Here is a 22,888-nt window from a genome sequence, read left to right as displayed (position 1 = left end):
CAATGTCACCAACAAAGACAGTGGGGCAGAAAGTATGAAGCGATTAAACAGGGAATAGGCAAGAGATGGTGAATGGTTTGTAAAGAGTAGACAGTGGGCTTCCCTAGTGCCCAATGTCAGAGCCACTCACGCCGTGTTCCCCTTGGCCTATAGCCCGCCCTAACATGCTTGATTAAAGTGGGGACACTTTGTTTAAGGACCCTGTGCCTCACAGTGCACCCCTCATGTCTGTCCTCCGGTTAGAGTTGTATGAAGCGGAAGACAATTTGGAGCTTATTAGTGTCTCAGAGAGACATGTAACTTGTGTCACTGGGACCCAAACAGCAGGAGTCTTAGCGGCAAACTCCAACCGAGAAAAGACTGAGCGATTGTCTCACCTAATTATGGGGAAAGGTCCTCTTTGTGTTTGTGATTCGTACGGTTGTCCGATCGCTTTGGATCGCTTTTTCTATTTGCTGGCTCAGGCTGGGCTGGAATTGTGCTAATTAGAAAAGAAATGGACAGAGTGGTCCTGTCAGCCCTGGTTACTGGTGGGGACAAAGCGGAATATTATTTGGAGGCAGTGTTTTGTGAGAATCCTTTTCCTGGCTCTCATTAGGCGGAAAGGGCCCCCAGGAAGGATGGTTCCGAATGCCTGGTCCAGCTAATGGAGCACTAGGGTGCCCGTGTGCTAATTAATGGGCTTTGCCAGCATTTGTGCCAACCAGGAGCCTCATACTTACACCTGCTGCTCCCTATGTCCCTAACTGCTCCCGATTATGGAGACAAAATGTGGGGTAAGGGTAGGAAACTGAAGGCTTCGGTAGGCATTAAGGGCATCTCTCCAGAGAACCCCAAGACCTAAGTAGAGGAGAAGTCAATGTTAGGCTGGTTGGAAACTCTCCAAACTTGTAGTGTTGGTTGTTTGCTTGCTTTTTGGGGTGGGGGTCGTAAGGCCTCAGGGTGAAATGAATCCATGCAGAACTTAGCAGATTTCTAGTTCTCAAATGATAAAAACAGAAACTACAGCACAAAGGCAAGGACATGGAGATGGAGTCTGCATAGGTACCATGTGATTTGGTCTCAGCTACACATCCCTATTACCTCTCTCCCGGCTTTGCCTGCCAACTTTCTGGTGAGAAAAAGCCTTGGTGGAATGTACTGGATTGTGTGTTCCACTATAAATGGAATTTCTTTGCTTTTAGGCTTTTATGGGTGTCCAAACACCCTTTAGGTGCACGTTCGACAATGAAAAACTTTCCAGTCTGTATCATCCCAATCTGTTGAATCTGCTAGACAGAGGCGTACCAATAAGTGTCAGAACAAGAAGTAAAAGCAGGTGCAGTTAGGAGGCTCCACTTGCAAAACCTGATAAACAGCTAACAAAAAGACAATGAGAAGTCAATAATGGCATTTTGCTATCATGTGCGATTCACATCCTGCAGACTTGTGGTGCTTCTAACATGGAAAGGGCAGGAAGCAAATCACCCTAAGCCTAAAACCCAAAAGAGCAAAGTGAGCAAGAGAGGGAAGATGTGAGTGAGACTCTTGAAACATGAACCTTACCAAAGCCAGGATTGTTGCTCCTCCCAGCAGAGGCCTGTTGAAGATATTGTGAATGGCAAACGGAAAGGGACAGCTGATCTCTGGGTAAATAAAAATAGTTCTTTCTTAGGAAAATGACTTCTAAAGATTTAGAGCAGAGCTTTCATAACCTGTCTCTTACTAGCGAGCAGGCCAGCCAAGCTTTTCTACGTCATGACGGTTTAGTGTCTACTCAGATAATTTTTTGGGGGGGAGGGGCACACTGGGCAGCACTCAAGAGTTATTTCTGGCTCTGAACTCAGAAGTCACTCCTGGGAGGCTCAGAAGACCATATGGGATGCTGGGATCGAACATGGATCAGCTGCATGCAAGGTAAAAGCTCTGCTTGCTGTGCTATCACTCCAGCCCCCTTAGACACTTTCTTAGAAAGTATTCCGAGAGTGGGGCCGGGAAGGTGGCGCTGGAGGTAAGGTGTCTGCCTTGCAAGCGCTAGCGTAGGACGGACCATGGTTCGATCCCCCGCCGTCCCATATGGTCCCCCCCAAGCCAGGGGCGATTTCTGAGCGCATAGCCAGGAGTAACCCCTGAGCGTCAAACGGGTGTGGCCCAAAAACCAAAAAAAAAAAAAAAAAAGAAAGTATTCCGAGAGATCAGCCGCATCCTAAGCCAGGCTATTTGTTTCAGGCACTCTCTGGAAAAGTGAGCTCACATTTTCAAGTGTGTTTTCATCTTTCTCCCTTTCACTAATATTTCTTCATTTCAGGAAAAAACCAGGGGGGGAAGATTGGAGAAAGCAGAGATGAGCCAATGACGTTAAGCGGTTTGCTTTCCTTCAAAGAGGATGTTTTCTCTAAAAATCTAGAGCAGGTAATCTATAGATGGGTGACAGCAGTGGTATTGATGATACTTTCCCTTCTCTAGTGCTTGCAGAGTTAAGGAACTCACACTAATGGTTTTAGCAGGTGGCAGAGAAACATTTGTTTTCAATCCATCATGTTTAACTGGAGTCTACAGATAGGCTGGAATACCCAGATCAAAGGAGTCACTTAAGAAGAACTAGATGAGGGGCTGGAGTGATAATACAGTGCTAAGGTGTTTACCTTGCACATGGCCGACCTGGAACTAACCCGGGTTCGATTCCTGGCATTCCATTTGGTCCCCTGAGCCTGACAGGAGCGATTTCTGAGCACAGAACCAGGAGTAACCCCTGATCGCCACTGGGCGTGACCCCCCAAAACAAAACAAAAAACAAAAAAGAATAACTAGATGAGTGAAAAGCAGGTATAACCTGGAGGAATTTAACATGTAGCAGGCTGGGAAGTCTGTTTCCAGATTGGTTAAATATAAGGCAAGAAAGGTAAGTGACTTAAAGTTATTAGAATGCAAGGGGAAGGAGCACTTCCACTGGACAGCAGGGGTTATAGGAAGGAGAGTTTGATCTGTGCAAAAGGGATATGACTCTCTGGGAATTCAAGTGAGAAACAGGGAATTGTTCAGATTAATTGGAATAATGACTTCCAATAAGGGAGAGGAAGAAGCCAAATTCAAGGGTTAATTGGGTTTCCAGGGGGAGAGATTTTAATGCCAGAATGGGAGATGCAGACCTTATTAGGAAACAGGGTGGTATTAAAGGTTTCTAATCTACACTGGGTGTCCAGCAGTAATGAGCTGGATGACTGGTAGAGTTGTGTGGATGCTGGAAACCAAGTAGCAGATGACTACAAAGCCCCTCACCTCCCACTGTGATGTGAAGAAAAAGGTAATAGGTTGTTATTATAGTTGTACTTTTTTTGTTTTGTTTTGTTTTTGGGTCACACCCAGCAGTGCTCAGGGGTTACTCCTGGCTCTACGCTCAGAAATTGCTCCTGGCAGGCTAGGGAGACCAAATGGGATGTCAGCATTCGAACCACCATCCTTCTGCATGCAAGGCAAACACCTTTCCTCCATGCTATCTCTCTGGCTCCTATAGTTGTACTTTCTGACAAGGTTTATACTTTAAGTGTGCAACTTAGTTTTTTATTATTAGTTTCTTTGGAAGTGTTCCAGGGGCTATTCTTGGCTTTGTGCTCCGGAGTGACCCCAGCTGGGTTTGGGGAACTAGATGTGGTACCAGAGATTTGAACCAGGATAAGTTCCATGCAAGGCAAATACCTTAATTTCTGTATTCTCTCTGGCCTCAACTTGGTATTTGTTTGTTTGGGTCATACCCGGCTGTGTTCAGGGGTCATTCCTTGCACTACATGTGCTGGGATTCAAACCAGGGTTGCAGACAGAATCACAGGCTAGGCAAAAAGCCTTAATCTCTGTACTTGGCCCCAAGTTGACTTTTTGAAGAAAAACGCACTCTCCAATAAAAGGGATAAATTTATTATGACACAAACATACAAAGTACAATCTTCTAACTCCCCCAAACACATATACACACATTTTACACAGACTTACATTATCAATATAAAAATACATCATTGACATTTCTAAAGACAACAAATACAAATCCAATAAATACTGTAATTCTAAAACATCTACTTACATCAAGTGCTGGTGACAGTAAAAGGAAGAGGCTAAAGCAGACCAGAAAACCAACTATGGAATTTCAGGTTATAGATGTCAAGTTGGTATGGTAAATAGCCCAGTATCCATATATTTCCCGATGTCCCAAGCACTTAGGTGCTTGGTGTTACAACTCTTAAAAACAGAGCCAAGGAATAATGCAACATTATGGCACTATTCTCCCTCTCACGCTCTCACTTCTCTCCCACCCTCCTTTCTTCAACTGCATTTAGAGATAAAAAGAATGTCATTAGTAAGATTAATTTAAAAGCTTTGAAAGCCTTTCCAACCTTTCTCTAACGCATTCAAGCAGAATGTTTTCTCATATCCATCTTTGGTGTCTTGTGTTCAATTTCTCTCCTTGCCTCCCTTTTAGTAAGTAAAATTGCACAGGTCAATGGTATATATGTCAGAAGATGAGCAGCAGTCAAAAAAAACATACATTTTGAACGCAAATTTTCTCGCAGAAACACCATCAGTCCTACTACCTAATGGCAATCTCTTCAGGAGAGCTAGGGACACCCATGAACCTCTCAAAGTATGAGAAGGAGGGTGGTTTATAAGACAAATATGAGATGTATAATACATTTTGCCCATTGTCTGGAATTTTTCTTTTGTTTTAACATAGAGACAGATACCAGTCAAAAAGTTCCTCATAAGACTTAGATTTACGTCAGGAAATTGTTTTTCTCTCATGGCACATAATGAACTCTTAGCTCTGTACTATGAGAGTGGATAGAGGAAATAAAACATTGTCATCCTCCACAGCACATTCATAAAGGTTCATTAGAGTTTCTAGTTACGATGAGACAAAAATACAAAGTACAATCTTCGAATCAAGTGAGAGATCTTGCAAGCAGCCCCCTTCCCCTAGCTTTCTGACTATGATGACTTTTCAGATTGAATCTGTAACAGTTTAACTGGAAACCAGAAGTTCTTTCCATCGCCTTGAAATTGGCCTCAAGGTCTAGTACCAGTGCAACTTCTGACTTTCACTGCACAAGCTAATGCCAGGATGGACTCAATACACCGGATTCCATCTCTTCCTACATCAGAATCCACAATAGGGGCTGGGAGGTAGGGAATGAAAGCAACTGGGGATGGAAAGGGGTAGAATTTTAAAAAGATTCTGGTTTCTCTAGCTGGGGATTCTTGGAACCTAGAATAAAATGGAGAATTCATTGTTCAGATTAGGTCCAGAATCAAACGGGTGTTTGGTTTCTCCGCATCCTATCTACTTCCTAAGAGACCAAGCAGTACCACTCTAAAGAACCCACCCAATCAATATGTCACCATGACTTTGACACCGCTGAGTCAAATCAACAGGAAGATCCAGGGGCTCCTGAACCATTTCTAGAAACAAGAACGCAGGACTTTGACCATTTAAGAATGAGGCGTCTCCCCCCGACTCTGTTACCAACATCAGAGGCCGAGAAGGTCAAAGTCTAGAGGCTGATTGAAGAACTGCACTGATCCATGGGTAGAGCAGGTTCTCCTGCCACAGAGGTCCAGGAGCAAGGGAGAGAGTCGGTCCAGGAGGCACCATCTTCTGGCTCCACAGGGCGCAGAGGCAGAGCAGCACTGAGAGGGGCGCAGGTCAGGGTCCCCAGCAGCCTCCACTACAGCTGCTACTTCTTGGGCTTCTCTAGAATGTTGAGGAACTTCCCCCGGGTCATCTCTCTGGCTGGAATCACAAACAAATGAGACATCGATAAAGACCCCCATCATTTGAAAAAGAGATCTCAGAAAGACTTAACTTAGAAAAATTGCAGCTCGATTTAAATTGCAGGTGATGGGCCTGAGAGACAGTTATGGGGTGAGCACACATAGCATGTAGGAGGCTAGGTTTAACTCCCAACAAGGAACAGGTTCCCAAGTACTATGAGGAGTGACCCCACCCCAGAACACCAAGCTTGGAGTAGACCCTGAGCACCATTGGGTTGGCCTCAAAACAAAACAAATGGGAGATAAAGTTGCTTTCAAAATAGTTTCAATTTTCTTCTCTCCTCACCCCCCTCCTTCTTCCCTTCCCACTTCCTTTCTCAATGCCTCCTAAATGCTCAGCTAATATCTTGGGGTTAAAATCTAACTAAGATCTGAGTCTCTTTTGGATTGCTGGTCTCTGGACATTTACAATCTCAAACCAAAAATCAGATACCATTAGCCAGTAGGAGCCCTGGATTCTGTAATACAGCAGGGTTTATATTCCCTCGGTGCGGTTCACCGGGGGCTGGTGTCATAAAGTACGGTTTATAGAGTTTTGGTCTTCTCACTCCTTGGCATTGTCAGTCCTTAGATATTTAATATAGCTAGGCAAGGTTTATGTTGCTTTCTCCGACTTGCAGCACCATCAATCTTTGAATGCTATAGTTACAAGAGGGTTTATACAGCTACTTTCCAACATGAGACTCCAAAATGAAAGTAAGATATTTCTCAATTATAAGGGTCACTCCGGAAACATTCCCCCCACCATGTTAGCTCTGATAAGCAAGTGCTTAAAAATCAAATAGAGATTTTTTTTTTGTTTTTTTTGAGGGACACCCACTGATGTCGAGATCACTTCTGGAAGGGTTCAGAAGAGCATTTGGGGCATGAGGGAAAAGTCCTTGACCATAAGCAAGAAAACGGCTATACTATCTTTCTAGACTCCAAAAGTGGGCTCTTTGGAGGAGGGATTTGTTGTTTTTGGGCCACACATGGTAAGGGATTGCTCCTGGCTCTGTGCTCATGCATCACTCCTGGTAAGGTTGGGGCACCATATGGGATGCTGGAATTGAATGTGGGTTGACCGTGTGCAACACAAGTGCCCTATCCACTGTACTATTGTTCTGGTCCAAGAAAGATTTTTTTGAGAAGGGCATAGCACCCCTTTCCTCTCACGCCCACAAGGACAGTTTCTCAGATAGCTCGAGAGGATCTGATTGTGCTGAAGTTTCTGATGATGAGTTGTAGGGGCCCAAAGAGTAGGCTGAGCGATGGAACCTCCCAAGAGCAACTGTGGCCAAAGACAGAAAGTAGTGTGTCAGCACCCTACATGAACACGAAAGATTTTTTTGCTGTGGCTTTTTCACTGTCCCTTCCGAGTTCAGAGAAAATGGTGGAAGACAAATGAGCACCCACTTCCATTCCAGCATCACTAACACAGACAGTTCCAGGTAAATTTATTCAATGAGGAAAGAAAGCTATACAATCTTCCCATGATGTAGAGATGGAAATCCCAGTGCTAGATCCTGCCTCAAAAATCCCTTGGGCTGAAATCAAACTGACCATTCTTTCCCTGATGGATTTACACCATACCTCACTGGCACTTAGCATGGTGTTAGACCTAGACTCTAATGGGCAAGCGTTGGTTGGATGAATGATAATATACAAAACCAAAACCAAGTCGTAACACAGTAAAGTTCCTTTTCTTTCTTCCACAGACCAATAATGAGTACTGTTAGTGGCACAGCACTCCATTCTCTACATTGTGGGATCGTTTACTTTGTTTTCTGGGTTTGGGATTACACATAATTCAGTGCTACAGACTGAACTGTACTATGTCTCCCAGCCTTTATTAAAGTTTAAACAGAGCATCAGATGGGCCTGCAACCTGACTAGAAGCAGGTGCTCAGGGAGCCAGTACATGGGTCATATGAAACTGCGAAGAAGAAAGCACCCTGTTCCCCAAATCCTGCTGGACCAGCAGCATGGTACTGATCTTATTATTTCTGCTTGTTGCTCTTCTGATCCCCCCAATTCTGTATTACCGATTTTCCTAACTGGGAGAATAGCCGACATTTAAAGATTTAAAATATAAAAGGATCCAATCTATTGGAGAAATCAAAAGGATTTAAAAGGGAAAATAAAAGGATATTCCTAAGTCTCTCAGGGGCAAGCTCTCCTTGAATTTAACCAATCCTTTTTAACAACCCTTTTTTCCACTCAATCATTCCTCCCCCTTCAACCTAATCTAAGTACACAGAGCTGCAGGAAACCACCGTAAAAGTAGAAGTAATTCAAGAGACATCATCTTCTACATGGGAGGGGAGAAAGTTTTCCTACTCGCCAGTCCCATATAGGAGATATACGAATTCGTGACATAGCTGCTCCCTAAAAGAGGGCTGTGCCCTATAAATCACAGCCTAAGCACCAACCCCTTTCTGCGCACAGCAAAATTGCTATGGGTCAGGGGCTGCTCCAGAGCACGTGCCCTCCTGTTCACTTGTCATCGGAGATGTTAACATCTCTGATTAATTCACAGACCCCTTATTTGAGCCCCTCATTTCTTTAGCCTGCTTTCCTGCCACGTGAAGATTCTTCCCGACCTGCTACAGTAATCACCCCCCCACTCACTGCACCCCCAAGCCTAGTGAAATTGTTTAGTGATGCCAACCGCGCTTTTAATTTGCAAGACATCAGACACAGAGGTAATTTATACCAACATCTGTTCATTTTTGACTTCTGAAACAAACTCGCACATGCTGCTACAAAATCCCATTAGGAGCAGGAGACAGCCTTCTGCTACTATTCTGTATTCCTCTTTTACACACATGCAAATGCACGCTACAACCACCCTGCTAACCCCCCCACCTCCAACTCTTCCAAGTGGGTTTTTTGTTTGTATTGGGCCACACCTGGTGTTGCTTAGGGCTTACTCCTGGCTCTGTGTTCAGAATCACTCCTTATGGGACTGGGGAGACCATCTGGGGTGGTGGTGCTGGGGAGTGAACTTGGGGTGGCTCCATGCAAGGCAAGTGACCTATCTGCTGTACTATCACTCCAGTCCTCCAAACTATGCATTTTTTAATAGATGGGTTTTTTTTGTTTTTTTGTTTTTTTTTTTTTGTTTTTTGGGCCATACCCAGTGACACTCAGGGGTTACTCCTGGCTATGTGCTCAGAAAACGATCCTGGCTTGGGGACCATATGGGGTATTAAACCACGGTCCATCCTAGGTTAGCTGTGTGCAAGGAAAATGCCCTACTACTGAGCCAGCACTCCGACCTCTAATAGGTGTATTTTTAAATGAAAATGTATTTTATTAAGAAACCCCCAAGTTTCAAGTCTCTTTGGGAAAAGTCCTTTAGAATCTCTACAGTTTGCTCTTTCCCCGACCCTTTTCCATTCCTTCTTCCCAACAGTGATGGCTTGTTAGGTTCTAATGTCAATGGCCAAATTAAGAGTGCAAGCTCCTCAGTTTGGCCTTTTCGGCTCCTCCCTTCTCCGGGCTCTTTTCCTCCACAATCTGTGAGAAAATAAACCTAATGACAAATAAGAATGCTAGGGAGTTTCATAAGAAGTCAATACAGGGGCCAGAGAGATAGCATGGAGGTAAGGCATTTGCCTTTCATACAGAAGGACGGTAGTTCGAATCCCGACATCCCATATGGTCCTCTGTGCCTGCCAGGGGCGACTTCTGAGTGTAGAGCCAGGAGTAACCCCTGAGCACTGCCGGGTGTGACCCAAAACCCCCCCAAAATAAAAATAAAGATAAAATAAAAAATTAAGGATCAAAAAAAAAAAGAAGACAATACAATCTGTTAACTATTTTCAAGTTCTGGATTAATTCTCTAAGAGCACAAGGTCAGGCAGGAAGACCAGAGTGCTGCCTCCCACTAATTACTAAGCCAAGAAGTATCCAGTGGTTCTCTATGCAGAGGAGAACGTGACCTCCAAGACCTGTCAGGACTGACAATGCTTCCTAGGCAGACCATTGCCCGAGAAAGCCACAATAGGGACTGTCACCACAGGGTAGACATACGAACAAGTGCTGAGTGTGAACACTTAGAACCAAAGACCCCATTTAGATAAAGTAAAGTCAGCTTTTAGGCATCTTCTGTTGCCTCATCTTGGTTTATTGAGGGCTTTATGATTCAAGGCTGCTGCGACTACCTGGCTTTCTTCAGTGAGATCAGGGTTGAGGGGAGGACTCCCTGGGCCTAGTCTAAAGGTGGTGTGTGCTTTATTTAAAATTTGTTGTTGTCAACAACGACCTGCGTACTGGACAGGGCTTTCTGCATTGCCCTTTAATTCTGAGTTGAAATTAGACTTCAATGTATGATATACAGATTCCAGGACCTTCAATACAGAAACAGGATACCAACAACAGAGACTGTGAAAAATATAACTGTATGGGCACTACAGACAATGACCAGGATTGGACAAACTAGTTTGCCTGAAGCCTACAAATGGTCTTATGTCAGGAAACTTCAGGGGTAAGGTCTCTGTACTTAGGCCAAAAGTTTTTCCTTTCCATGACCCCCATACTTTGGTGGGCACATGCAAATGATAATTGTCACTCTGACATTGTTTATACAGTGCTCCTTTGACTAGCATTCTGGGGGATAAAGGAGGAAAAAAGGGATATATGCTTGGGAACAGGGATGAAGGGAGGACCACACTGGGGGTAATGGATATTCCCCTAATTCAATGTTAATATGTACCTTAAAATACTACTGTGAAAGATATGTAAGTCATTATGATAAAAAAATTGTGTTTTATTTTGAAATGTTCTTTGACTTACATGTATTATTATATTATATTAATTATATGTTAAGTAATGTTACTATATTATGTTATGTCAGTTTACCTCAATATGTTAATCAATTTTGTCTCTTGAATAAATTCTTACAATAAAAAATGCAAAAAAAAATTAGTTGTTGTTCTGTTTTTGAGCCATAACCTGTAGTGCTCAGGGTTTACACAGGCTCTGTGCTCAAGGATCATTCCTGGTGGGGGCTCAGGAGACCACATGGGATGCTAAGGACTGAACCTGGGTCAGCCATGTGCAAATAAAGCCCTTTAACCACTGTACTATCACTCCAGGCCTAGTATGTGCTGGAGTATCATTTTTTCTTTGGGCTCCCTGATTCCTCCACCCTATATTTAGCCTTGTCTCTGGTTTCCTTTACACATATGACTACCCCCAGAGTGTCTTCGCTGCAGTAAATTTTCCGATGGGTTGAAAAAGATTCGGTGGTACAGATTGATTTCTCCCCTGTGAGGGGAGGAGGGATAACCAGAGGCACCCTGGCTAAAGAGATTGGGTGCCGAGTCCCATGGGAACAGCCATCTCTGTTGGGGACTGCACCTTTCGCCCCGTGACATATGGGTTTCATTACAGAGAAAAAGTTTCCAAATTATAACTTTGAGTCGACTGCGAGACACAATTTTAATGTAGGGAACAGTGTAAAGCTGAGTAACTTTTAATGAAAAGGAAGAACCACGTAATGTTTGGCTTTTAAATTGCAATGCCAATTATTTTAAGTTATTCTGTGCCCCAATATAATTGAGGACAGTAGCAAACTAGAGAATAGTTACTTTTCCACTGGTTTTCTCACATCCCAAAGAGCAACAGCACGCATCTTGTGGAGCCTCTATTATGAATAGCAAGAAACAGCAGTGAGTGCAGTCCATTGAGAGAGAGAGGAGGGTGCTCAGTATTAAACAGGCTTGTATTTTAACACCAGCCTCACAGTGGCTCCGGGGCAGCATAAGGCACTCAAGTAGCTTTCGGAGCTACTTTCTTGACCTGCCCAAGGTCAAGTACAAACAAGCTAACCTGTGACTTTGACTTTCACTCCAGAGAAGTTGAAGTAGCAAGACTCAGAGGGGAAAACTCCATAGGAGTCATCTCTTTTAGAGTAAGTCATGATACAGAGGCTCCACAGAACAGCTGAGTGCCAGGAGCTAAATGAGCATGCCGCTAGGGCAGAGGGGATTCTCACAAGACAAGCCTCCCCGTTATCCATGTATGATGCAAAATATGCCATTAGTCACTTTAGTTACAAACATCTTATGTTACTTTATGTAGAATAAAGAAACAAGGAAGGGGGAAATCAAAGAATGGAGAAAGCCATATTGTTGTGATCAGGATGTGGTGAGAAGCAGGAATTAGCTCAACAGTAGAACACTTGCCTTGTATGTGTAAAGCTCTGGATTCAATTTATAGGAAAGAAGAAAGGAAGTTAGAAAGGGAAAGGGAAGGGAGGAAGAAAAAGGGGTTCAGGGAAAGGAAGAATACAGATTTGGATGTGGTGGAACCAAATTGTGATTTTCTAACTTGTTCTGGTTCCTTGATTTTTCTTTTCTTTTTCTTTTTTCTTTTTGGTTTTTGGACCACACCCGGTGATGCTCAGAGATTACTCCTGGCTATGCGCTCAGAAATCGCCTCTGGCTTGGGGGACCATATGGGACACTGGGAATCGAACCAAGGTCCATCCTGGGTCAGCCGCATGCAAGGCAAATGAGCTACTGCTGCGCTATACTCTGGCCTCAGGTTCCTTAATTAAAAAAAAAAAAATCATCCGGCCCGGAGAGATAGTACAGCGGTGTTTGCCTTGCAAGCAGCCGATCCAGGACCAAAGGTGGTTGGTTCGAATCCTGGTGTCCCATATGGTCCCCCGTGCCTGCCAGGAGCTATTTCTGAGCAGACAGCCAGGAGTAACCCCTGAGCACCGCTGGGTGTGGCCCAAAAACCAAAAAAAAAAAAAAAAAAAAATCATCTTTTTTCAAGGGGGGCACATCTGATAGTGCTTAGGGCTTATACCTGACCCTATGCTTAGGGATCACTCTTGATAGGTCTCAGGGGAGCACATGAGGTGCTAGGGAGAGAATCCAGTTTGGCTGCGAATAGGCAAGCGCCTGCTGGGCTTGTAAAATCTCTCTAGATTCCCTTGAGTTCAAGGAATGAGCATCTGATAGCATATAAGTTTTTTTTTTTTTTTTTTTTTTTTGGTTTTTGGGTCACACCTGGCAGTGCTCAGGAGTTACTCCTGGCTCTATGCTCAGAAATCGCTCCTGGCAGGCTCGGGGGACCATATGGGATGCCTGGATTTGAACCACCGACCTTCTGCATGCAGGGCAAACACCTTACTTACCTCCATGCTACCTTTCTGGCCTCAAGAGAACAAACTATTTTTAAAAGATCTCAAATGTAGGAAAAGTGCAAACATAAACAAATTGTGTCTGTATAATATGTACACTCTGGAGGGTCAAAAACCTGCTGGGGTGAGGCCAGGATGACAGTATAAAATGGGGCTGACCTGGGTTCAATCCCTAGCACCTCGAACCTGCCATGAATGCATGAACCCTGAGCACAGAGCCAGGAGTAAGCACTGAGCACAAAACCAAAACAACAAAAACAAACATAACTAAAAAAAACCTTGCTGGAGTAATGTTGGCTACTAGAGGCAAATGTTTTTCTGAACATAACAAGTAGTGCTGAGTCTAGAAGCCTGAAGACAGAACAGTGGGTTAGGGTGCATGCCTAACACATACTCTATATGGATTTTTGATTCCATGTAGCACATGGTCCTCCAAACATCGCTGAAGTAGCCTTGGAAAGCCCTTGAGCACCACCAGGGTTTTCCAGGTATCTCGGAGACTGAGCAGCTTTGTATCTCAGTTCTTTGCATTGACCTGCCAGCCCAGTTGATCTAGAATCGGCAGTAGGGCTCCAACAAGTGCTGAGTTTGACCACTTGGACACAAAAACAGCAAATAGATAAACTAAAGCCAGCTTTTTGGCTTCTTCTGTTGCCTCATCTCGGTTTCTTGAGGGTTGTTTGGTTCGAGGCTGCCACGACTACCTGGCTTTCTTCAGTGAGATCAGGATTGAGGGGAGGACTTCCTGGGTCTAGTCTAATGGTAGTGTGTGTTTTATTTAAAATTTGTTGTTGTCCTGTTTTTGAGCAACAACTGGCAGTGCTCAGAGATCGTTCCTGGTGGAGCTCAGAGCATTCCATATAATATGGGATGCTGAGGACTGAACCTGGGTCAGCCATGTGCAAGTAAGGCCCAATTTTTTTTCTGAGCTTAAATCAATGTACTGATTATTTCATTAATTTCATAGATAATACTTTGTAGAAATGTTTTTGGTTCTGCTTTTGATTTTTTTTGAACTACACCTAGCAGTGCTCGGGAGACCATCTGGGATGCTGGGAATTGAACCCAGGTCCGTCCTGGGTCATCTGCATGCAAGGCAAACACCCTACTGCTGTGCTATCTCTTCAGCCCCTACTTCATAGAAGTGATGCCATTTATAGTTCCCTTTTGTTTGGATTCTAACTGGTGGGTCAATACTCAGGGTGTACTTTTCTTTTGGTTTGTTTTTGGGTCCTGGCTCTATGCTCAGAAATCATTCCTGGCAGGCTTGGGGACAATATGGGATGCTGGAATTTGAACCACCTTCCTTCTGCATGCAAAGAAAATGCCCTACCTCCATGCTATCTCTCCAGCCCCTCAGGACGTACTTCTAAGCTGGCACTCGGGGATCCCTCCTGGCAGGTTTTCCCAATCATATGAAGTGCTGGGGCTCAAACTCGGATCAACTGTGGAAGGCAAGCACCTTACCCATTGTACTATTTTGCTAGTCCCTATAGGGATTGTTTTAACTCTTCTCTAAAACTTTTTTTTTTTTTTGGTGGTGGTAGTGGAGGTGTCTGGAAAAATGATAAAGGGGTTAAGGAACTTGCCTCGCATGAGGCTGACCCTAGTTCAATACCCAGCATCCACTAGGAGTGACACCTGAGCACAGAGCCAGTAGTAGTCCTTGAACATTGCAGCCTGCCCAACTCCCTGCCCCAAATTACTTTGTGTGGAGGAAGAGTACAATGAGTCCCATGGATTGTCTACTTTGAGCTGGATATTAGGGGAGACTCATATTAGAAGTGGCCTTGAGCTGATGGAGGTAGCTGTTTACAGGAGTTTTGGTGCATTAGAAGAGAACAAAAGAAAACCAATGTGATTAATAATGCTGATTTCTCTCTGGCAGGGATGCGGAAAGTTTTCCTATTGCCCTGGCCTAGTGCCAGGGTGCAGCAGAGCAGTGCCAGGGCAGCCTGCCAGACTAAGATACTTCACCATGCTCCAGCTGAAGCTTCTGCACTAAGTGTACTGCTGAATGATCAATAATTCAAGTGAAGAACTAAGCACTTCCTAATGCATCTAATAAGAGCAGGTGGCGCTGGTGCCATTACCAAGAGCAGGCGGCACTGTAAACTTGCTTCATCAGGATACTTGGTGACCCTCAGAAGGTGGAGGGATTTTAATAAGGTCCGCTGACAATCTTCTACCAACTCTTCTGGGTGTGTACTCTAAGATCACCACAATCGTGACTTTCACAATTCTCCAAAAAGGTCTTTTTTGGGGGGAACACTTTGCTGATCTGCTTCCAATTCGGTGTCCTATTTCTCTAACAGAGCTTACTTTTTTGCCGATAAAGAGGTGGTCTGGCTAAGAACAGTGTATCTTCCAGTGTATTCTGAGAAAGACAATTTTATAGAAAATCTTTCCCCCTTCAATTTATAGGCCTATTTCCAGAGAATGTCTTATCCATGAAAATCTAGGACTCCGTGTTCAGGTAAACAAATCTGGACAGTTCCAATATGGAAAATAATTTTAATGCCTTTTCACAACAGGGGGGAAAAAAGGACAGGAATATCCACCAACAGATTTATTCTCAGCATACCAAACATCAAGCACGAACATAAAATATGGGACGTGTCAGCCATGATGCCTGAAGATTGAAAGCACACGTACAAGAATCTTAATTGTCAGGCATTTGAAAAATGTTGTATTCGGGTCAAAGCCCATGTTTCTCCATCAACTCCCCTTGCCCTGCCCTCTTTTAAGAATGAAGCAAGACTGGATTTCAAATATTCAACCCTTCCCATTCTCCTCCTCACTGATGTGGGGGTGAGGGATACAACAAAATAATAACAAAGTCCCCCAGAAAGAGTAGTATTAAATAAGTGAGAACCAACAGCTTCTTATCTATACTTCCATTCATTTTTGGAGGGCTGGCTGGCTGGCAAGCTTACTTCAGAGTTTCACTTAGCTCCCTTTTCAAGGGTAAACTCGATGGAATGAAAGGCCAGGAGACTAAAGGATGGATTGATATTCTTGAGGTGAGAAGTTTTATTAAATACTCATAAATTTGTTCAGAACATTCATGCTTCAGGGCCTTTACATAGCAATACATCGTGGTGAAACACTTATTACGACCAAAGGCTAGTGGTTTCACACAGCCTTAATTTCCTCACCAATACAGTAAGAACAGCAATAATAATCTATCATGCAAGGTCGAGACAGACCAGCAACTAGTCAAAGAGACTTGATCGGGACACACAATATTTTGCTCCAAGTTAGATCCTTAGGCTAGATTCCAGTCCCAGGGAAATTAAAACCCAAGATCACAACACAGTTCACAGATTTCAAATGATTTGGATAGGAAGATACCTTTCCTACTCAGAAAAGGACAGAGGATGAATGCCCAGTCTTCTTGACCTCCAGGGCAGGGAAAGAGTTACATCTTCATAGAGAGAAGCCAATAAAAACCTCTCTTGATTATAATTTAGATAAGAACCACTGGATTGAATAATAATGCCTGAAACTCCCCTGGCTGTTTCACCTTGAGACGTCCATCACTGGGTTAAACATGATGCTAATTGCATTTGGATTGATTAATTTCTCTCACTCCTGTCTATTCGAATAACGCTTAACAAAATAATCATAGCACCCGGAGCCAAATCTTTTCCGTCAAAGGAATGAAGCCATCAGAACAGGCAGAGATGAAAGAAATGAAGATGGCCCGTAATTACTGCTACGGTGATATCATTACCATATTACACAAAATGAATGTGTGTGTGGGAGACAGTGAAGAGAGGAGGGGTCGAGATTATTTATTTTTAAATGGAACACTACAGACTAAGAATATAGGTCTGAAATAAAGTGGAAGACACAGAAATATACAAATCTTTTTGCTGCTTTTTGGGTCACACCAGGCTGGCTCAGGCCTTACTCTTGGCTCTGCACTCGTGGGTCACTACTGAAGGGACATGGGGGGATACTGGGGATCGAACCTGGGTTATCACACGCAATACAAATAGCTTCCTTACACGCTGTACAATTAACTTGGTTGCCCCTCCCCTCCTGAACAAATACTGCACATGAAACTGCAAAATCCAACAAACATTGGGGTTCAAGGCATATCAAGTGTTTGGTCTGTGAGCAGGTGTTTATTAGTCACATCACTTTGGGGGGGTTGAGTCACACCCAGTGGTGCTTCAGGATTACTCCTGGCTCTGCACTTAGAAGTCGCTCCAGACAGGCACGGGGGGACCATTTGGGATGTTGGGATTCGGACAGCCGTCCCTCCTGGATGGCTGTGCGCAAGGTAAACGCCCTACCTCTGTGCCATCTCTCCGGCCCCAAGTCACATCACTATTTTAATACAACACTCCATGTATAGCAAGAAGATTTAAATTGCAGTTTTCAAAAGGTAGGGATTTCCAGAATGACTCAAGGATTTTTCTTGAAGTGAGGTGATAACATTTCTATCCTAGTAGTTTTATGGTGGACTAATTTGTAAAATTAGAATATGGGTATTAAGGGCCCGGAGAGATAGCACAGTGGTGTTTGCCTTGCAAGCAGCCGATCCAGGACCAAGGGTGGTTGGTTCGAATCCCGGTGTCCCATATGGTCCTCCGTGCCTGCCAGGAGCTATTTCTGAGCAGACAGCCAGGAGTCACCCCATTCTAGGCTAGAGCAGGCAAGGCAGATGCCTTACCACTTGCGCCACTGCTTCAGCCCCCCCTGAGATGACTTTTAATATTTCTTTTTTGTTGGTTGCTGTTTTTGGGCCATAGTCAGTAGTGCTCAGGTTTATCCCAGCTCTGCACTCAGGAAGTATTCCTGGCGGTGCTTGTGGGATCATATGAAATGGCGGGGATCGAACTGGGGGTCAGTTGCCTGCCAGGCAAACACCCTACCTATTTGTAGTATTTATCTGGCCTAACTTTTTTAATAGTTATGACAAAAAAATCTATGATTGCAAAGCATTAATAATTCGTGTCTAAATCTACCACTTATTAGTGATTTCAGATAAAGAGATTTTGTTGTGAGACTGGATATATTTAAGTGCTCAGTAAGTACTAGAGTAAGAAAAAAATTCTTGGGCCAGTTTGATAATACAGAGGGAGGCATTTGCCTTGTACATGGCTGAACTGGGTTCAATCCTTGGCATCCCATATAGTCCCACTGAGTGATACCTGAGTGCACAGCCAGGGGTATTCCCTGAGTATTGCCAGGTGTAGCATCAAAACAAAACAAAAAAATCTATGATTAATTTTCTGGTTATTTACAGAAACTTGCACAATGTTTTGATTAATTCATTTACTAAGGTTATTTGAATATTGTATATCTTGTAATACATACATATATTATATATATTTACATAAACTTATTTATAAAATAAAAGGATTCTTAGAAGGTATATCATTTTAATAAATAAGACATATGTGGGAAGCCGGAGAGATAGCACAGTGATAGGTTGTTTGCCTTGCACACAGCCAACACAGGACAGACGGTGTTTTGAATCCCGGCATCCCATTTGGTCCCCCGTGCGTGCCAGGAGTGATTTCTGAGCACAGAGCCAGGAGTAACCCCTGAGTACTGCCGAGTGTGGCCCCCCAAAAAAGGACATATGTGGGGCATAGTTTTGCTACAGCAGCTTATATACCTAATCATCATTCAATTAAAAATGAGGGGCCGGAGAGATAGCATGGAGATAAGGCCTTGCATGCAGAAGGATGGTGGTTCAAATCCCATATGGTCCCTCGAGCCTGTCAGGAGCGATTTCTGAGCGTAGAGCCAAAAGTAACCCCTGAGTGCTGCCAGGTGTGACCCCGCCTCCGCAAAAAAAAAAAAAAAATAACCAAAAAAGACCATGAGCAAGTAATCTACTTCTCTGAGCATCTATTTCTTCAACTGCAAAATGGGAATTATAAAACTGATGCTGCAGAGTCTTGTGAGATTAAATAAGGCACTATTAAAAGAAAATCCTTCATACTGCCTAGTAAGTAGTAGGAAAGTCAATACATGATCATGTTAATGTTAATAACTTTTATCCCTTCTAAGATCAACTACAACTCTCAGTAGTTGCCCCTGCCTACCCTATCCAAAGACAGTCCTCTTCAGTTATTCCCTTTTATACCAATCATGTATTTCAAAGCATTTACCAAAATTCAAATTTCACTGGTTTATTCACGAGCTTATTCACCTTCATGCTCCATAAAATTTTAATAGAACTTCTACAAGCCAAAAGTAAATTGTTAACTACTTACAAATCTAAATCAATCATTAATTTATATGAAAGAGAGCTTCTGATTAATTTTTTTTGTTTTTGTGTTTTGAGGTCACACTGGCAGCGCTAAGGGGTTACTCCTGGCTCTGCATTCAGAAGTCGCTCCTGGCAGGCTCGGGGGATCATATGGGATGCTGGGATTCAAACCAGGTCTGTCCCGTGTTGGCCACGTGCAAGACAAACGCTTTACTGTGCTATCATTTTGGCCCTCTAATTTTTTTTTTGGGTGCACATGCTTTTTTTTTTTTTTTTTTTTTTTTGGTTTTTGATTTTTGGGTCACACCCGGCTGCGCTCAGGGGTTACTCCTGGCTCTATGCTCAGAAGTTGCTCCTGACAGGCTCTGGGGACCATATGGGATGCCGGGATTTGAACCACAAACCTTCTTCATGCAAGGCAAACACTTTTACCTCCATGCTATCTCTCTGGCCCCAAGGCCCCCTAATTTTTAATAGCACTATTTGATAAAATTTTGGTTGGGGACAAAGAGATAGCACAGTGGTAGGGCATTTGCCTTGCATGCGGCCGACCCAGGAGGGACCTGGCTCGATCAATCAAGCATTAATTATCAATAATCTAACCATCAGTTAATGAATTAATCAATAAATAAATAAAGTTAAAAATTTTTGGTGGGCTTGGGTGATGGGAGGTTATTGGATCATATATCCTGTGGGGCTCAGTGACCATATGGATTTTGAACCAGGACTAGTAGGATGTAAGGCAAGTACTTTAATATCTGTAATATTTCTTCAGCCCAAGAAATATTTGTTAGAGGGCTCTTACTCCTCTGGAGAAACTCAACTCTCTCTCCTCTCCCTCTTTCTTCTCTCTCTGGAGAAACTCAACTGTCCTCTCCCTCTCCTCTCTCTCTTGTTTCGGGGCCACACTTGGCAGTATCCAGGGGTTACTACTGGCTCTATGCTCAGAAATCACTCCTGGCAGGCTCTGAGGACCATATAAATGCTGAGGATCAAACTCGGGTTCCAGCCCCCAACATTCACTCTTGAATGTGTTGTTTTCACTCTTCTTATATTCCCTAAATAAGACTATTTTACTATACACACACATGAAGGCTTTTTTGTTCTAGTAAAATCACATATGCGATATCCTTTGACCTGGTAAATCTACTTCATCGAAGCAAACTCAATGATAGGCTAGCAAACAAATGTTAAATAGGATATTTCTAATCATTTTGGCGCTATTTGAATAAATGAAAACTGTCTACCAACTTAAATGTCTATCAACAGGAGAGAAGTGATTCTTTCCTTTCTAAGGAGTACTTTTCAGCTGGAAAAAGAAATGAAGATATCTAGATACTGTAAAAACAATTTCCCAAATATATTAGGGAAAAAACACAACCTCATCAAAACAACAAGTATACAAGACTATGTTTAATGTATTATTTGATGCCTGAAATTAAGACAAGAAAAAATATATGTTTTTGAACTCAAAAAATGTGAAGGGTCAGGGATGTGACTCTGTGGTAGAGCATATATTCCACAAGTGTAAAGCCCTGGGTTTGCTACCTGTAACAATTAAAAGAATAAAAAGCAGGAACTGGAGAGATAGTACAAGCTTGAGATGCTTATATTGCAAATGCCAACAAATATAATAAGCCGAGTATCACCAGGAGTGGCTCCAAAACAAATAAAACACAAATATGGATGGAGCCTTAGCTCAGGAGAGTAAAAAATGAAGGCACTTGCCTGCATGCAGTCCACCCTGGTTCAGTCCCCAGCAACACCTGGCCACCTGCATATAGACCTAGTAGTAGCACTTGAGCACTGTCGGGATGGTCCACACCGTTGTTTCCCCCAAAATAGGGCCTACGAGAGTTTAGTATACAAGAGTGCATAAGACTGGATTTGCTTTCTGGCACTGCATGCTCCCCCAAGTCCTATCAGAAATGATCTCAAGGAATGGTGCTTGAGTAGCCCCAGATTGCTGCAAGATATACTACCAAAAAAGCAAAAATTCAAATAAAAAACTTTTTTTTTGGTTTTGTTTTGGGGTCTACACCTGACTGTGCTCAGGGTTTATTCAGGGACCACTCCTGGTGGAGTTTGGCTACTAGTTGGGGTGCTGAGGATCAAACCTGGGTATCTATTATACTATCTCTCTAACACTTCAAGAAGCCAAGATACTTGTTTTTTTTATTCTTGGGTCACTCACTCCTAGTGGTGCTTGGCTTATTCCTAGTTCTGAGCTCATGGATCACTCCTAGTGGGCTCAGGGAATCATATAGGATGCTGCAGATTGAACCAGGGTCGGGCTCTTCAGGGAGCCATGTGATAACAGAGAATGAACATGGAACTCCATATATGTTTGTGTTCCAGATCTTTGTGCTATCTCCCTAACCCTGATGATATTATTTAGAAGCTCTTAGTCACCTCATTTGATATTCTAAAGATTAATTTTTATTTTTTAAAAAGGGGAAGAGGAGGGACTGGAGAGATAGCACAGAGGTAGGGTGTTTGTCTTTCATGAAAAAGGTTGGTGGCTCGAATCCCGGCATCCCATATGGTCCCCCGTGCCAGCCAGGGGCAATTTCTGAGCACAGAGCCAGGAGTAACCCCTGAGCGCTGCCGGGTGTGACCCAAAAACAAAAACAAAAAAAAAGGGGGGGGGAGGAGGATCCAGAGCAATGGCACAAGTGAGAAGATGTTTGCCTTGCAAACGATGACCTAGGATGGATAGTGATTTGATCCCCCGTGTCCCATATGGTCCCTAAGTCAGGAGCAATTTCTGAGCGTATAGCCAGGAGTAACCCCTGAGCATCACCCGATATGGTGTGGCCCAAAAACCAAAATAAAAAAGTGGGGGGAGAAGAGGAGCTGAAACACGTTGTATTTTCCTTCTTTCCATTTTGGACTGTATTTTAGAATATTGGAATATTAATAGGGGCCTAGGAGAGTGTACCAGTGAGAGAGAAGATGGATAGTATGTGTAGGCAAAGGATAATCCTGGCAAGCACTAAACTGCTGGGAGCATTGTCAGCAGTGTCCCTCTCACTAGCATAACTGGATGAGACCCCCCCCCAAAAAAGAGACAGCAATAATATCACATAATCATTATGAGAAAGATGAAACTATGAGCACCCCAATCTACTGCCCTTCAGGGAAACAGACCAACAGAAGTAGAGCTCCAGCAAGTTCAAGATACTACAAAGGCCACATTCTTGCCTGGAAGCCTGAATCCAAACCCAACTTAATCTCCAGATCGATCGAACTACTTGAAAAAATGGGAGTGTGGGAGAAAAGAAAAACATGAATGGTACCGCCTTCTCCAAATCATTTAGATATAACCTGGGGGGAAATATGCTCCAATAATGGCGTTTCAGTCAAGAATTAAACCCGGGGCCGGCGCGGTGGCCCTAGAGAGGTAAGGTGTCTGCCTTGCCAGCGCTAGCCTAGGACGGTTCTATCCTCCGGTGTCCCATATGGTCCCCCAAGCCAGGAGCGACTTCTGAGCGCATAGCCAGGAGTAACTCCTGAGCGTTACCGGGTGTGGTCCAAATACCAAAAAAAAAAGATACAAGAATTAAACCCTATGAGAAAAAGGCCTAATAAAGTTAGTAATGTCTGGGGTTTATAAGAGATTGTAAAAAACACAATTTGAGGGGCCAGAGCGATAGCACAGCAGGAGGGTGTTTGCTTTACACACAGCATACCCAGGATGGACCTGGGTTCAA

General features: G+C 43.5%; 1 protein-coding gene across 1 annotated transcript in view; it reads right to left on the bottom strand.

Moving 5' to 3' along the window:
* Positions 1 to 3,875: 3,875 nt before the first annotated feature.
* Positions 3,876 to 22,888, bottom strand: part of LIN52 (lin-52 DREAM MuvB core complex component) — a 113,218-nt gene continuing 94,205 nt past the window's right edge. Inside the window, exon 7 of the mRNA XM_049770284.1 lies at positions 3,876 to 5,758. Coding sequence (XP_049626241.1) covers positions 5,703 to 5,758 — 56 coding nt within the window. The 3' untranslated portion in view covers positions 3,876 to 5,702. The remainder of the gene's footprint in view (positions 5,759 to 22,888) is intronic.

Source organism: Suncus etruscus, chromosome 3, assembly GCF_024139225.1.
Source record: "Suncus etruscus isolate mSunEtr1 chromosome 3, mSunEtr1.pri.cur, whole genome shotgun sequence".
Taxonomy (NCBI): Eukaryota; Metazoa; Chordata; class Mammalia; order Eulipotyphla; family Soricidae; genus Suncus; species Suncus etruscus.
Note: the sequence above shows the minus strand (reverse complement) of the source record. Positions and strands in the feature narration are given on the sequence as shown.